This window comes from Triplophysa rosa, linkage group LG8 (genome assembly GCF_024868665.1).
Source record: "Triplophysa rosa linkage group LG8, Trosa_1v2, whole genome shotgun sequence".
Lineage (NCBI taxonomy): Eukaryota > Metazoa > Chordata > Actinopteri > Cypriniformes > Nemacheilidae > Triplophysa > Triplophysa rosa.
Window position 1 is genome coordinate 19747815 of NC_079897.1, and position 15350 is coordinate 19763164.

A 15350-nucleotide genomic window follows, 5' to 3' on the forward strand; every position below is an offset into this window, starting at 1 on the left:
AAAGCTAATTCACGACTACTTCAATGAAGAAGCAAACAAACAGACACCGTATAACACCACCAGCACACCGATGAACTTCAGATATAAGATTAGCAAGCACGAGCCAACGTGAACGTGAAGTGGGCAGAAACCGGCCAGAGAGTTCATGGTCTGCTGAGAAGCAGATAAGTATTAAGACAAAGTGCGCAGCATGAACAAAAACTTGAATGAGGGAGAACCGGAATAGTGATCAAAAGAAAAAAAGATTTTCATCAATATTAGGACAGGCAGGTGACAGATTATCATTTTAATCAGAATTCCAGATGGACGGAGCGAAAGAAGAGGGCGGTTTTTACTTTTTAATTATTAAACTAAGGTTACTATTGAATAGGGAGTGAGATCTGATTGTATAAAGGAGGCAAAGGGAGAAAAACAGAAAAAATGGATGAATTTAAACACAGGCTGCTCTGATGCCCCTGGCACAACATCATCCTCTTCAACTGTTCTGGCAGGATAGATAGAAGTTTGTGCATGTGGAGATAAGAGGAGAGAAAGAGAGCCTTTGAGGAGGGCAGCGAGCTGAAACCTTGGGTGAAAGAGCGATAAGAAGAGATGCTACTGTCTACCATTATACTTTAATTCTGAAACAAAGACAGCAAGAGAGAGAAAACAGAAATGAGCTGTGGAGTCTAACTGAAAAGTATCTTCCAATAGCCTAAAATAAATCTAAACAAGAAACAGTTACATGAGAAACAAAACTGCATTATTAAAAACTAGTGTCGGAGAAGATTATATTTTTTGAACAGCTTTTTCTTTAAAAAAAGTTTTTTTGATTCATCTTGTTTTAAGCATATTTTCTTAAAAAATATTTTTTATTAATTTGTTCACTAAAAAACATGATTTTCTGCCACCTAATCTTCAGTATGATTCATACATGTAGTGATAGCATTTCAAACGTGATACAATGCTCAAATATGTGAACTATTTGGCAAACATTATCCAAACAAACATAAAAGAACTGTGATATAATCTTGGCCTTTTCTTCTGTTTTGTGACTCATTGTCTGACTGCTGACTGACACGCATGACTGACATGAAAATACACGACACGGCGTATCCGCTAAACAACCTTGCAAACACATACATGCCAAGTTGACTGCAGCGGCCCACAGTTCATGTTAGAATGAAAGAAAAATGTCTGCTCTTACAGACCTTTACAACTTTAAAGAGCTTCGGTACAAAAACACACCTGGAGAAGTATGCGAGGCGCCGGGCTGTGTCCTAAATCTTGGGTAATGAGTGGATTTTAGTGTGTTTGTTAAGGGTTCTGCAAAGCTGGGGTGGGGGATATGCTCCGTGTCCAGGCAGGTATGAAGGCAAGAGAACAGACTGACAAAAGGTTAGAAAACAGCCATCTGTCATCTAAAATGGGGGTATGGGGAGAGCGGAGGGGGTAGGGTGCTGGGGGCAGTATCTGCCTGTCTGTCACTCAGTCTGCAATTTTTTAAGTTGTCCGTGAGTGAAACTTTCCGTGCTTCACAAATGAATGACATCGCAGGGGTACGAAGAGTCATGCCTTTAAAGCATGTTTCCATCTGAATGCATGTGTGTGTGATGAGGGGCTCATAGTTACTGCCCCAGAGCGGTTTCACTCAGTGTTTGCGTGGCTTTATTGTGTGTAGGCTTGAGCCTTAAGCTCCACTCCACAGAAATGAACACAAGACACATAGCCCTATGTGTGTGTGTGTCTGTGCGTGTTTGTGTACAGTACGGAGCTAACAGAAAGAGAGCAATTTACAGAATAAGAGAAGTGGAACAAAAGAGAATTAGAGATAGAAAGAGAGGAACTCTGCAGCCAGACATGCCAGTGAGCATGTGTAAGCTGATCTGTGGGGCAGCGGGTCCAGCTGTCTCTCTGTCACTTCATCCGGAGCAACACTGTAAACTATCATTCCCAGAGAGATCAAGAAATAGAGAGAGTGTAAATGAAAATGAAAAAAATTAGGTTGTTAATTCAATGTTCATTAAGGTGCTAAATTGCAAACTTTCATTCACTGCACTTAAATGGACAATTCACCCAAAAATGAAAATTCTGTCATCATTTACTTCCACACTCGCTTGACTTTCTTTTTTTCTGCAGAACACAAAAGAAGTTAATATAAAGACTGTTGGTAACTAAAAAACTCTAAACAACCCCCATTGACTTTCATTGTATGGACACAAAACCATTGTGACAGTGAAAGAAAGTCATACAGGTTTGGAATGGCATGGGGATGAGTAAATAATGCTCAAATTTTCATTTTAGGTGAACTATCCCTATAACCGAGATCTCACTTGGTCTATCTGTACTCGTCATGTGCTTCTGAACGGTTGTTGACATGTAAATATTCACATTTCAGTATAGCAAACCCAGTTCCATGACAAATGTGCAACTCAAGTCAGTTGCTCAGCACTTGCAGGAAGCAGATGGACAGAGGGGCGGGAATTCTAGGGAGGGTTAGGGCAGATCTCGGGGTAGAGGAGGTCGACTTTGACATTGATTGCACCACCCTACATGTTGGAAGCATTGGTGTTGCAAGTGCCAGGACACGATGCTGGTTGATGCCACCTGGCCATATAGCAGAGATGGCACGGCTGACATTGGTTGGCAATGTGGCGCTCACCATGGAAGCACCAACAGGCAACCCCCTCCCTCTCCGGTTCTCAGTTATTCACACACTCTGATCAACGGCAGATCCTATCACCAGCTGGTACTGTTACCGCTACGCTAGGACCTCCCAGGCATTCTGCTTCCTATTTTTAAATGCGGTTAAATCCAAATTCTCCTCTGGAATGAGAAGAAAGACCATTTTCACATGCTCCTGTTGGATAGTGATGCCCACAAACAGACACACTCGAAAATCTCCAACACACACATAAACACAGTGTAATGTTAGTTATTATACACATAACTGACACACAAACTTTAACTCGGGAAATCAAAGTAACCTCTATTTACCCAGAATCCTCTACTGCTCTCTGTATGTATTGCTTCATAATGTCTCCTTCTTCTCTTGCAATATGTCTCACTCATTTCTGTCCTCATTTTCCCCAAATCTAGTCTCTCTCTTTTCTTTGTCTCTCTCCACCTTGTCCCTCTTGCTGTGTCTAATCACTCCGCATTAATACCTGCATTCCAGCGGCCAGAGGAATGTCTTAACAATGTAGCCCTGTCCTTTAACTGATGCACAGGTACAAGAGAGTGTGTGTGTGTGCACGTGTTCGGCTGCACATTTGTGGGTCTGCGTGTGCTAGAAAGTGAGAAAAAAAAAACATGAACTTTTTTGATGAAACATAAAAAGTCACAGAATGAACTGACAATTTAAAGGTCCAATGTGTAATTTTTGGAGGATCTATTGACAGAAATGCAATATAATATACATAACTATGTGTTCAGAGGTGTATTAACCCTAACCTTACATAATGAAGCGTTATGTTTTTATTACCTTAGAACGAGCTTTTCTATCTACATACACTGCGGGTCCCCTTACGCGGAATTCTCCATGTTGTTTCTACAGTAGCCCTAAATGGACAAACTGCTCTACAGAGCGCTTTTCGTAAATACGTTCACTCCTTCGGTGATGACATCTTCGTCCTGTGTCAGCCTCGGTAAAGCTTTGAAAGGGAGGGGTGGGAGTCATTGCAAGATGCCGCTAATTTCCATACACTGGACCTTTAAAGGTGCATATACAAAAGAGCATTCTTGAAAGCCGTGTAATATTAAATACTTTACTGCATGATGTCACTGCACAAAGATAAAGAGAGGAAAGAGATGAGAAAGATGGTAGGAAAGGGGTTTCCCCAAAAGGAAAAGAGACATTAACAAAGCGAATAAGAATAAACGAAGGCCAAAGGAAAGAGACCAGTGTGAGAAAGTTGCCTTTAGCCTAGTAAGGTACAGTATAACACTCACGCAATTGCTGTTTCAAAGAGACTGAGGGGGGAGATCTCCCATCTGATCCAGAGTGGATCATTTTAATGAACATGTGTCCTCTGTTCTCTCTCCACCAGCCCTCCCCGCCGCACCAGTCAATATGCGCCCACACGCCCTCTCCTACTCCCACTCTGACTGTTAATTGACTAGGGAATTCCACGTGCCTGTCGCTATGGTTACTTGGAAGAGAACGGGGTTAGACTGACCTCCATCTCAAAAATGTTCATCCGAGGCGGGGAGCGACAGCCGTCACTGCCCTTGCCCAACGGGCGTTCCACACCCCATACGGCCGGCCAGGAGGCCCAAAGACATCAACAACGGCAACAAACATATGCAAAGACAGATTCAATCTGCCAATGCTTGTCTGTTTCTTCCCAAAATGACTGTCTAATTAAGCTGGTTTTAAATAGGTAAAGCCTTGTGTTTTAGTGCAGAACTAAACTAATCCACCGTAAGCCAAATGCCACAGTTGTGTGTGTAATTGTCTTTTAAGAGAGATTCTGCTAGGAAAAAGCAAACAAGAAATTACGGGTCCTCATGAAAGCGTAATTGAACTGCACAAATCCCATTTCCTTTGATAATTCATAACGTCTTCATCTGGATTTTCATTTGTGCTACATTTGAGTGAATTAGACTCAATAAACCTGCATATTATGATCCGATCCTAGCTCTGGAAAATATATTTCCCATTGGTTGCAATGTGAATCTTACAAACCTCATCTACATCCACTTGTACTGAAAACAAATTACATACAAAACCGATTTCTGGACATCAATGACATTTCATTTCAGAGCAAATATACGGTTACAACCTATAAGAAATGACACTGTACGAAACCTGAAATAGGACATTTAGCCACAGATTGGTTGAGATTATACTGGAGATAAACCAATGTGAGTTTAAGCCCCGAAGGCCTGAATATGATTATCAAGATGGGTGTCAATCAGGAGACCAACAGAATTAGAGTTGGCACGGAGGTCCTTGGGGTCCGTCAGACCATCTTCCTGATTAACTCAGCCTGGGACATTCATTAACTACAAACACCACGCCAGCTAATCTAAATCACAGGAATGAAGGGTTTCAGATGTGGGAAAGGGAAGGAAAAGAGAGCAAGACAGAAATATGCTCTTTTATTTAGACCTGGTCAATTTAAAGTACAGGTTTACACAGGAAAGCACAGTGTATGTTACAGAGGCGAGTTGTGGGGGCTGGCGTTAGAAAAAAAAAGAAAGGTGCGCTTCTCCCGCAGGTAAACACTTGCATCCTGAGTGAAATGTGATCTGTTACCCAATCCCAGCCTGAGAACGGGGAACCCCCAATCTCAGCGACTCAAAGCCGTCCCAAAACGTCCATCTGACACATACACACAAGCCCTCTGGTGATGTAGTGTACCGTCTTTTATAAACAGATTTTTGAACAGAAACTGACATGTTCTTTTGCAGTATCATTCGTTGCCATGGATTGATGTAATGCGCTCCAGAGCTGCACGCACTTACTAATCTACTCTTTTAATTTACTTTCCCCTGCTCAGCAGATTTCTCTCATTGCTTTCCTCCCTACGAGGACATTTTAAATCACCAGTGGGCCCTGCAGTGCTCCGTGGGTCAAGCGCTGTTAGAGCAACAATGCGGTTTGTCAAACAGTGACCGTTTTCGTTGAAGAGGTTAACAATGCTTGGCTAACCATTAACCAGATTAAAAAATGGCAACATAACCCAGAGAGAAAAAATGTCCTTCATCGCACATGTTGTGTAAACAGAGCGTGAATGATTGAAAAGGAGATTTCAGATGATAAATCACATCCAGAAATGTATACATGCAGACACACTATACACAGCCAGCTTCTTCTACTGAACTATGATTCACCCGCCAAAGCCAGATGTGCAAAACAAAATATTTAAATTGTTGACACATGACAAAATGTGTTAGCGCATCTGTGTACAAGCAAAAGAAATATTTGTCCATTTAAAAAACGGAAATATTTGTTGGTGGTTTTGTGTGCACACAGAAGCTTTCATATCATTTTCAGGTGGTGCAAGTAGATCAAATGTTCAGGGTTACAATAATGCATATGTGTAATCCCCAGCCAGAGCCCATCTTGAAGGGTCTGTGGAAGGCAGGGCAGTGAATACCTGAGCCTGGGGGTGTGTTCCACTAACCAAACAGCCGTAAACTGAGGGCCATAAAAGCTTTTCTCTCCCCTGCGTCAGTAGACTGTTCTCTGGGGAATGTTTGCCAGCTGATAGCATGAGGACAATGGGGACAGTCTATGTGAGGAAGAGGATGTTTGAGGAGTTCTTAAACAAGCAGTGTTCCAACACCACTCTGTTTTACAGGTAAATCTGGCACAGTTAACACTAGACTCTGCGGAGTCTAACTGTGAGATGATGCAAATGAGCGAGACCAATGATAACCCCCAAAACTAGCAGTAAATTAGCTTAAAGTAGAATGGAAATTCATGCAGACAACAAAACGTAAGATATATCATGATATAATAAGGAATGATATTCAATATTCACAGCATAAAGGTAACCATCATTTACTCACCCTCTTAACCTGTTTGATTTTCTTTCTTCGGCAGAACACGAAAGAACATATTTTGAAGAATGTTGGTAACTGAACAACAGCGGTCCCTTTTGACTTGCATTGGTTTGTGACCATACAATAGAAGTGAATGGGTACCGCCGTTGTTCGGTTAAAAAAGAAAAAAAGAGTCATACAGGTGTGAAATGACAAGAGGGTGGAGTAAACGATGACAGGATTTTTATTTTTTGTCGAACTATCCCTTTAACAATGAATCTTGAGATATATATTGTATATCCTCAAAACGCTGAAAATATATTCACCCAATGCTAGATATACCGTAACCAGACAACAAAACAGATCACCTAGTGTATAACAGAAAACAAGATGTTAAACTACAAGGCATTTCTTGTAAGCCAAATCCCCAAACACTGTTAGGATAAACAAATCAATTCAGTACTACTAATGTCCATTTCAGGATCGATAAGAGTCTAATAGATGCTCCAATGTACGACAAGATGGCCGAAGTGAAGTAAAGCATGACCTAAGTTCGCTACTAAAAAGGGATATTTTTTCCCAAAAGGAAACCCATCAGTATCCATTAGGAATGCCTGAGAGAGGCTTCAGGATTTGCGTTGGCCAATCGCACTGCCGATCTCTACAGCTAAATGGATCAGCCGCACTTAACCCTGTCTCCCCAAAGAGCCCATGTGAAGCTTCCATTCTCACTACCATCGGCCCCACATTCAAGGCTGTGCTTCAAAAGCACTACACCCTAACACACACAAATGGAGCTTTTCAATGTCCCTCGTATCCTTCTGCACTCCGTTTTAGTGTCAAACCACTTCAACATCCTTTACAGAAAACAGCCAAAGCACACACAGCTTCCTCGCACACTCTTGTTTGTCTGTGTTTTCTGGATGTCGCTAATAACAGCCTTGAAGTTACAGCCTTGGAGAAATCAAAGGGCAGCAGGGCTACCTGCTTCCCCTATCTCTTTCTCTGCCCTGCACGGATGCTTTGTAGTGTGGGTAGAGTGTTTGAAGACCGAAGGACTGGGCAGGGTCCAGATTTCATGAAAGACTGGAAAGTTGGTGGGGGGGTTAGGTGCAGACTGAGCAGAAAAGTGGAGGAGGAGGAGAGACGGAGGGGTATTATTTTCTTTTCTAAAGTCACGACTATCAGCAGTAGTGCATGAATTTACCTTCACCCCCAAGTCCATATACACATGTCTGCCCTCACTGTCAACCTCTCTGTGTGTATGAAAGCTCAATATCTATGCTAGGACACGCATAATAAACATAATGGAGACTATCGTAAATCACAGAAAACATCAATGGTCTCCCACTGATCTACAAACAGCGCCATGATTACTGAAAACAATGAGAAATGCTAATAACCACAGAGACATTGAAAAATCTCAGACAGAGCTAATCTACTGCATTACAGCTCTGCGTGTGTGTTGTGTATGGGTTTGTAACATCTGCAGCACCGTCTGAACTGTTGGAGTTCAGATCTGTAATTTCCAACCAAGGGTTCATTCATCTCAGGAGATACTTGAGCAAGCTCTGGGAGGTACTTGAAAAGATTTGGATTTTATTCAACCTATAAAAAATTTCTAAACATCTCTACAATCTTTCTTATGAAGGTTTATCTTAGATTGCCAGAACTGTTAAAAAAGTGAAATATAAACAAGTTTATCTGTCTTATTCATTGGAAACGATGCTACCTCAGGAGCCTATGTTTACCCAGAGTATTGACTGATTTGGTTTACATGTGAGACATAACAATTGAATTTACCTGAACAGTATTAATGAGAATGCTGAATGATATCCAATACACCAGTAAGTTAAAAAATAAAATGTTTTGCTTTAGTGTTAAAGGGACAGTTCATCCATAAATAAATATTCTGTCATCATTTGCTCACCCTCAAGTTGTTCTAAATCTGTTTCATTTTTTGTTTTTGTTCCATTGAACACAGAGAAAGATATGTGGTAAAATGACTGTAACCAGACAGTTATGGGCCACAATTGACTACCATAGTACGAAAATGACAATGGTAGTCAACAGTGCCCCAGAACTGTTTGCTTTCCTACATTCTTCAAAATATCTTCTTTTGTGTTCAACAGAAAAAAGGTATAAAGCAATTTTTCCTACCATGGTAGTCAATGGTGGCCAAGAACTGTTAGAAGCGTTCATCCAAGTATCTTTCTCTGTGTTCATCAGAACCAAGAAACGTATACAGAGTTGGAAGAATTTTAGGGTGAGTAAATGATGACAGAATTTTCATTTTTGGGTGAACTGTTCCTTTAAGACAGGAGACCTTGCGCTTTACTGATGGTGCTGTGAGGGTTAATAAGATGAAAAAGGTTGGGAAACACCGGCTTAGATGATATTAAGATGAAACGGCAGACAGCTTTGTATCTCTCTTTCTGAAGTCACATCAAGCTGAAGTGCAGCATGTGGTTGTCGATGTTTTGTTGCCAGTGAGCTCTCTTCAAACCGCCTGCCAAAAGGACAGCCGCCATTGGGCCTATAAAAACAAGCTTGTGTGATGGGCTTATAACACAATTAAAACAAGCACAAACACTTTTTGTTTATTATTCAAAATGTTTAAAGAGATCACAATTTTGTCATAATTTACTCACTATCTTGTCATTTCAAACCTGTATGACTTGCAGAACACAAAAGAAGGTATTTTGAAGAATGTTGGTAACTGAACAATGGCGGTACCCATTGACTTGCAGTGGTTTTGCGTCAATTCATAGAAGTGGTACCTCTGTTCGTTTACCAACATTCTTCAAAATATATTCTTATATGTTCTGCAGAAGAAAAACGTCATACAACTTTGAAATGACAAGAGGGTTAGTAAATAATAACATTCATTTCAAAGCAGTGGTTCTCAAACTTTTTCATTGTAAGGCCCCCTTTGTGTAGTCCATTGCTGTCCCCCAAATAAAGACTGACAATCTTAAATTTAGAAGTCTAATTAAAACAAAAACATATTTGGTTATACAATGCTGGAACATCAATTATGTTGTTTCGTGGTCTTATTTTTCTGATGTTTGATTGCATAAAATCTATGATAAATTTCTATATTTCATGAAATGCCACAAAATCTGTGGCCCCCCGGATCCATCTTGGGTCCCCTCAGTGGGCCACGGCCCCTAGTTTGAGAACCTCTGCTGTAAAGAATCATTCAGCTGTATTTTTATCTGGCAATGGCTTTTCTGTAAAATGTAACATTTATGTCATATTATTAACTGATAGAAATAACAGCAATATTATGACGGATTAAACTCCAAGAGAAAGTGCAACATACTACAGCTATAACTGCAAACAAACTGTTAAACCACTATAACGTGACCTATGCATAATGCTTTATGGTCTACCAAAGTGTCATATTGTGGTCTTGGATTAAAACCAGAATGTTACGGTTGCGTGACCAGTTTTTACTGGCAACCTGTGTGTCCATCTGTGCAGAACGAGATAGAGAGAAAACCTGGAGATGGGGGGGATGTAGAGTCAGGGGGCGAGATGTAACCTGTCCCCTGCTGAATGCCTCTCATTCCAAGCAGTGACTCCCCCCACAGGCATGAATCACAAGGCTTATGCAGTCTGGGGCCCACAACAGTAAGCTGAATCACACACTACCGGCCCGACCCACCACCATCATCACCAACCAAATTAGCACCTTGGGTCTGTACAGTTGCACAATGTGTAAAGTGAGTTAGCCAGTGGGCTTGCACCGGGGTGGGCTGTTCGTGCACACAGGTGTGTGCATGCTGCTTTAAATGTGTGTGCGTGTTTATGTGCAGGTGCTCACACTGCCATTAAGAAATGCGTACGTGTGCGCATAGATATCAACATGAGCTTTGAGCTTGGAGAAGCCACCTCAGAGACACAGGTTTGGCTTTTATCTGTTGGCCCAGCACAAAGAGCGGGTTTTAATTCGAAGCCTCCTAATACCATAATAATTACTGCTGGCAGCAGGAGGTGATGTGTGTGCGTGATGGCGTTTGAAGCCGCTGTGGTTGGGGAAAAATTTAACCAAGGAAATGAGCGGGGGAATAAGCCCGTGATAGACAAAGGAGGGAAGCGCATTGTTTCTATGAAGCTCCTTAAACTCGGTTGACAAGCTGTCTCTGCGATTCTTTCCACCACTTTCTAACGTCCTACTGTGATCAAAAGCATGCAGCCACACACCTCACCAAGGTAGGGTCATGATACCACCTAAGGATATGCACTTGGTGCCCGAGATAGCAAATAATAATGTCTAAATGCCACGTAAAAAGGGTATTGCTTTGTGACTGATGTGAGGGTGGTTAAAGTAACAAGGTCATGTGAACTAAATATGAGGCTGGCCATGAACCATTTTATATGTTAATCATTGAGCTTTCCATCATGGAACAGATATGACAAATTATTATAAAAAAGCAGGTGCTGGTGGTGTCCCTATGGGCTGGCAGAGGTGGGCAACAAAATAAAATGAACGGGCAGAGATCCAACGGCTTCCACTTGGCAGTTAAATGCTACAGAATTCAAACCAATTGCAATGTATGCCCAGAAAGATGATGATATACTTCACCCAAAAATGAAAATTATGTCATCGTTTACTCCCGTCGTGTTGTTCCAAATCTGTATAGATTTCTTTGTTCTGATAAACACAAAGAAAGACATTTGGAAGAATGCTTATTACCAGACAGATTCCCAGATTCAACAGAACACAAAAAAAAACATATAAAGTCATTTTTCCTACTATAGGAGTCAATGGGAGGCAAAATATGTCTGGTTATAAGCATTCTTCCAAATATCTTTCTCTGTGTTCATCAGAGCAAAGAAACTTATGCAGATTTGGAACAACTCTAAGGTGAGTAAATGATAACAGAATTTTCATTTTTGGGTGAAGTATCCCTCTAAAACATGTTTTCTGTCTACATACTGTATTCTGATCTAAAACAAGGGGGAACCGAAACGATTTTTAATCCCATCGGGTTTAAGAGATCATGGGTCAGTTGTTTGACTGGCATATTAGAAACCACAAAGTGCATGTTCTCACCGTCATGTACTCAATACCTTACACACAGCGTACAGCAATACAGTCTGGCCGCAAGGGAGTAAGTAGATCCAATGACATACAACTGTCTCAGCCTATATAAAGCATTGCTAAATGAGTGAATTTTAAATCTTAAATAAATTAATAAAACAGTAAAAGGATTAGCTTGAAAGACCTGCTTTGTAGACTCACAAGAGATATCATACAATGATAGTCCGATGCAGCAGAAGAAACACTTCATCTCTCTGTTGCGCCACGCAGCATTTTTACACTCCGGACAGAAGTGAAGCCTGTACGCATTTTCCTCTCAAACAAAAGAACGCAGAGGGATAAGATACAAAAGACAGCAGATTGCTGCACTATACTAAAGGCAGGTGAGAATGCCAAAAAAGACAGATACACTTGATAGGGAGTGGGAGAGCCTCAAGAGCAGATAAGATAAAAAGCAGGTACCTCTGGGATGGAGAGGAATGCCTGCCTGGGAGGGTTTTTTGGATTTGGGGGTGGGGGTGGGATTGGTGCAGTTGTAACAGGGTAGCCATGCCCATGCATCATTTTTATATTGAACAAATTTAAACAATCAGTCATAAATACTTTTTTTAGGAGTGGTGAAAAATGTAAAAACGTCTGCAATTAAACGTATGTTAAACAGTTCATTAACTTTACATTAACGCGACAGAATTCAAGCAAACGGCTTCCGTTTTGCGTCAACAAAATGCTAGTAAAACATTCACTTTTACGGGAGAGGTGGTAAATAGTAAACGAGGTCAGTCGGAGTCCTGCAGCAGGTTTGTCGCGCATTTAAAGTGAGATGAAAGAGAGCGCGTCTATCCGGCGACAGCCGCTCTCGGGTTGGCTCTCAAGTGCAGCGGAGTGTCCACTCCTCAAGACCAAGACTTGTCCGGGTTGTTAACCTTTGAACTTTTTCCAGATTTAAACATAAGCCACAAACCTTTAAAGTCCACCAACAGCCAAAGAAAAATCAGTCTCGAATTTTTGAGGAAGAGTGTGTAAAGGAGACGTGAAGTCCCCCAAAGTTGGTTAAAGAAAAATGTAAAGAAGTTCTTGACGCACTTGCACTCATCATCCGTCATAACACGCACTTGTTCAACCCAGCAATGTTCTCTACATTTAAACATGCACTTTAGGATTACATTCATAAAATAGTCAGTAAATGTAGCCTATATTTAAAACTTTTTACAGAAATCGGCGTTATGCGCCTTGCCGTTTTAGTAAAGAAAAAATGTTTAATAGTATTGAACTTACCTTGCAGCGTTAAGGCAAGCACGGTGCAAACCCCGAAGCGTCCCAGCATCGTTCTTTCCATAGTTGCTTCTTAACTTAGCGGCTTTCTTTCGCGCAGCGTCGCTTCGATTTCTTTGCGATGTCTCGTCACTCCGGCTTAGATCCGTACAACTCCTTCACCCTCTGCTTTCAAACTGCCTCACGCACGCACTCACTCACACACAGCCCGTCCTCACAGCAAGAAATCTGATGCGTATGGTAGTGACTTGGCTGATATATTTGCACAAAAGGTGACCCGTCTGCCCCTCCCCTCTCCCTTCCCAAACCTGCTGCTGGAGTGAATGCAAACGGCCAACGGGAAAGCGCTTTTAACGGTCTCTCAAACGATGGTTTTGAGTTAAATTGATGGGATTTAACCTTAAAGTAAAAATTTTAATCATGTTTAAATTATATAAATGAACGTTTGTATGAGTTCTGAATCTGTAACGATCACAAATGACTGCAGAACGTAACTAATAATGGTATAGTATAGAAAACATTCTGTAAATTCCCCACACAAGATTTGGACTGTGCTATGTTTTTTCATGTCACTAAGAGAGGTGTTTCTCACTCAGGGAGAGATGTGATAGTATAATCTCAGCCCTGCCATAAGCTTAGATCTCAGTGCTCCATTGGTAATAATAGTTTCTCAGTGCACACAGGGTTGCAAAAAGGCATTCCAGGATAGCTCGAGCAAACCAGCTGCTTTGCTTTTCTCAGGGCAAGACTGGGGTGCACGAGAGAGAGAGAGTATGTTATCAAACCCGATAAGAGGGGAGTCTATGGGAAATGAAGTGGATCAAAGAAGTGATGAAAGAAAGAGAGGGAGAGAGAGAGAGAGAGAGAGAGAGAGAGAGAGAGAGAGAGAGAGAGAGAGAGAGAGAGAGAGAGAGAGAGAGGGAAGGTGGTGGTGCTTAAATAGAGTATAGCATACAGCAGAACATACAGAATGATGTTCGGCTGTGTCATTACTGTTACTTTGTGCTATTCCCGGGCCATGACAGCACATCAGAGCATTAAAATACTCATCACATAACACCAGCGGTGGGTCTGTTGAGGTATGCACAAGCATTTCTCTCTCTACGATCAGTTAAGATCTGTTTCCAGGAAACAGCAGTGTTGATATTATAAGGAGGCTGAATGGGAATGGGAAATTTCTTCCCAACATTGTATATTTCTTGATCATTTTAGAGATAAGCCAGAACTTATCAGGCTATGAATATGAAATTAAGCTTCGTTTTGGTATAGAGTTACAAGGTCCACTTTAGCAACTGGTCACAGAGCCAGAACGAAGAACATTCTAGTAATCGAAACCCACTCTGTGACCTTTTGCGTTGTCTAGATTTTGCTCTTTGAACACATCAGAGCCTTCGCTTGACCCAGGAGTGCAGTAGTCCTCTAAACCGTGTGTGATATCCCTCAAAAGTGTTGTGCTCAGTGTCATTTTCAGGACCATCAGAACTACAAGCAGATGGCGGGATGATAAAGGCGCGTAATGATAAAATGATGAAAAGTGGAGAGAAGAGGTCAGAACAGCTCTTTGATTCTTGTGTTAGGGTGTGACGAGCATGAAGCCTCGGGGAACAACAGAGATATAAGAACAGAGCAGCGGAGAAGAGAGAAACAGAATGATAAATTGGGGCTTAAGAGAAAAAAAGCAGGAAAGATCTGCAGTGAATCAGACAATACACAACGCAGTTATATTGCATTGATGTGCTTTGTACGTTTTACGCATGTTATAGGTTTTTGCGTAATGCGCATAAGTGCACTTACACAACCTAGTCTTTCTAACACCCCATGCACAAACACTTTCGCAATATGAATTTCTTTGGTTATCTTCTTGCTTTTCGATTATTTCTTTGCAGATAATACACATTTCAGTCAGGTTATTATCTTCCCCAACAATTTTTCATACATGGTTTTTCTGTCATTTTTGGTGACGGAACACATAGGATGGAAAATGTGCTTTTCAAGAGATGCCTTTTTATAACACTTGGCATAGAAACAGGAAAAATATAGTATTTTCAGTAAAAGCCAAAATGATACAGGGAGTGGTAATATTTGGCTCAGCGAGAGCATTGCAAGAAGTCCTGCGAAAAATGATTTCTGGTCAATGACAGTTGCATGAGATTTAAAGTGTATTGGACAGAATACCATTGCAAATGATGATATGTTATATATCCACAAATATTAAAGAAAAAAATTACTCAAGCATGAGAAAAGTGTCACAATCAGTGACAAAGCACAGTGGAGGATAATCGGTGAGAGTAATTTGAGTCTTTTCCTCACAAGAAGCTATCAAATAAAACCAGGAGATTTGAAACAGCACACCAGTCATTTAAACTTTATTATATTTATACGGTGCTTTTTACAATCACTATCTGCTTTCATTGTATGAAAATATCGACTCAGAAATTCCGTATATAATTCACAAAAAAACAATACTGGCTGACAACGTGGTGCTTAAATTATGAAAATGTTTTGATGTTAAGTAAACTACTTCTTTAAATCTCCTAAACAAGATTTACCGTCCACA

The 15350-nt window shown here is 41.0% G+C and overlaps 1 protein-coding gene across 4 annotated transcripts in view; it reads right to left on the bottom strand.

The window, feature by feature from the left end:
- bcam (basal cell adhesion molecule (Lutheran blood group)) overlaps window positions 1-13069 on the bottom strand; it is a 39277-nt gene extending 26208 nt beyond the window's left edge. For all 4 annotated transcript variants that reach the window (XM_057340197.1, XM_057340196.1, XM_057340195.1 and 1 more), the window contains exon 1: window positions 12797-13069. In XM_057340197.1, the coding sequence (XP_057196180.1) occupies window positions 12797-12857 (61 nt within the window). In that variant the 5' untranslated portion in view covers window positions 12858-13069. The remainder of the gene's footprint in view (window positions 1-12796) is intronic.
- Between the last annotated feature and the right edge of the window lie 2281 nt (window positions 13070-15350).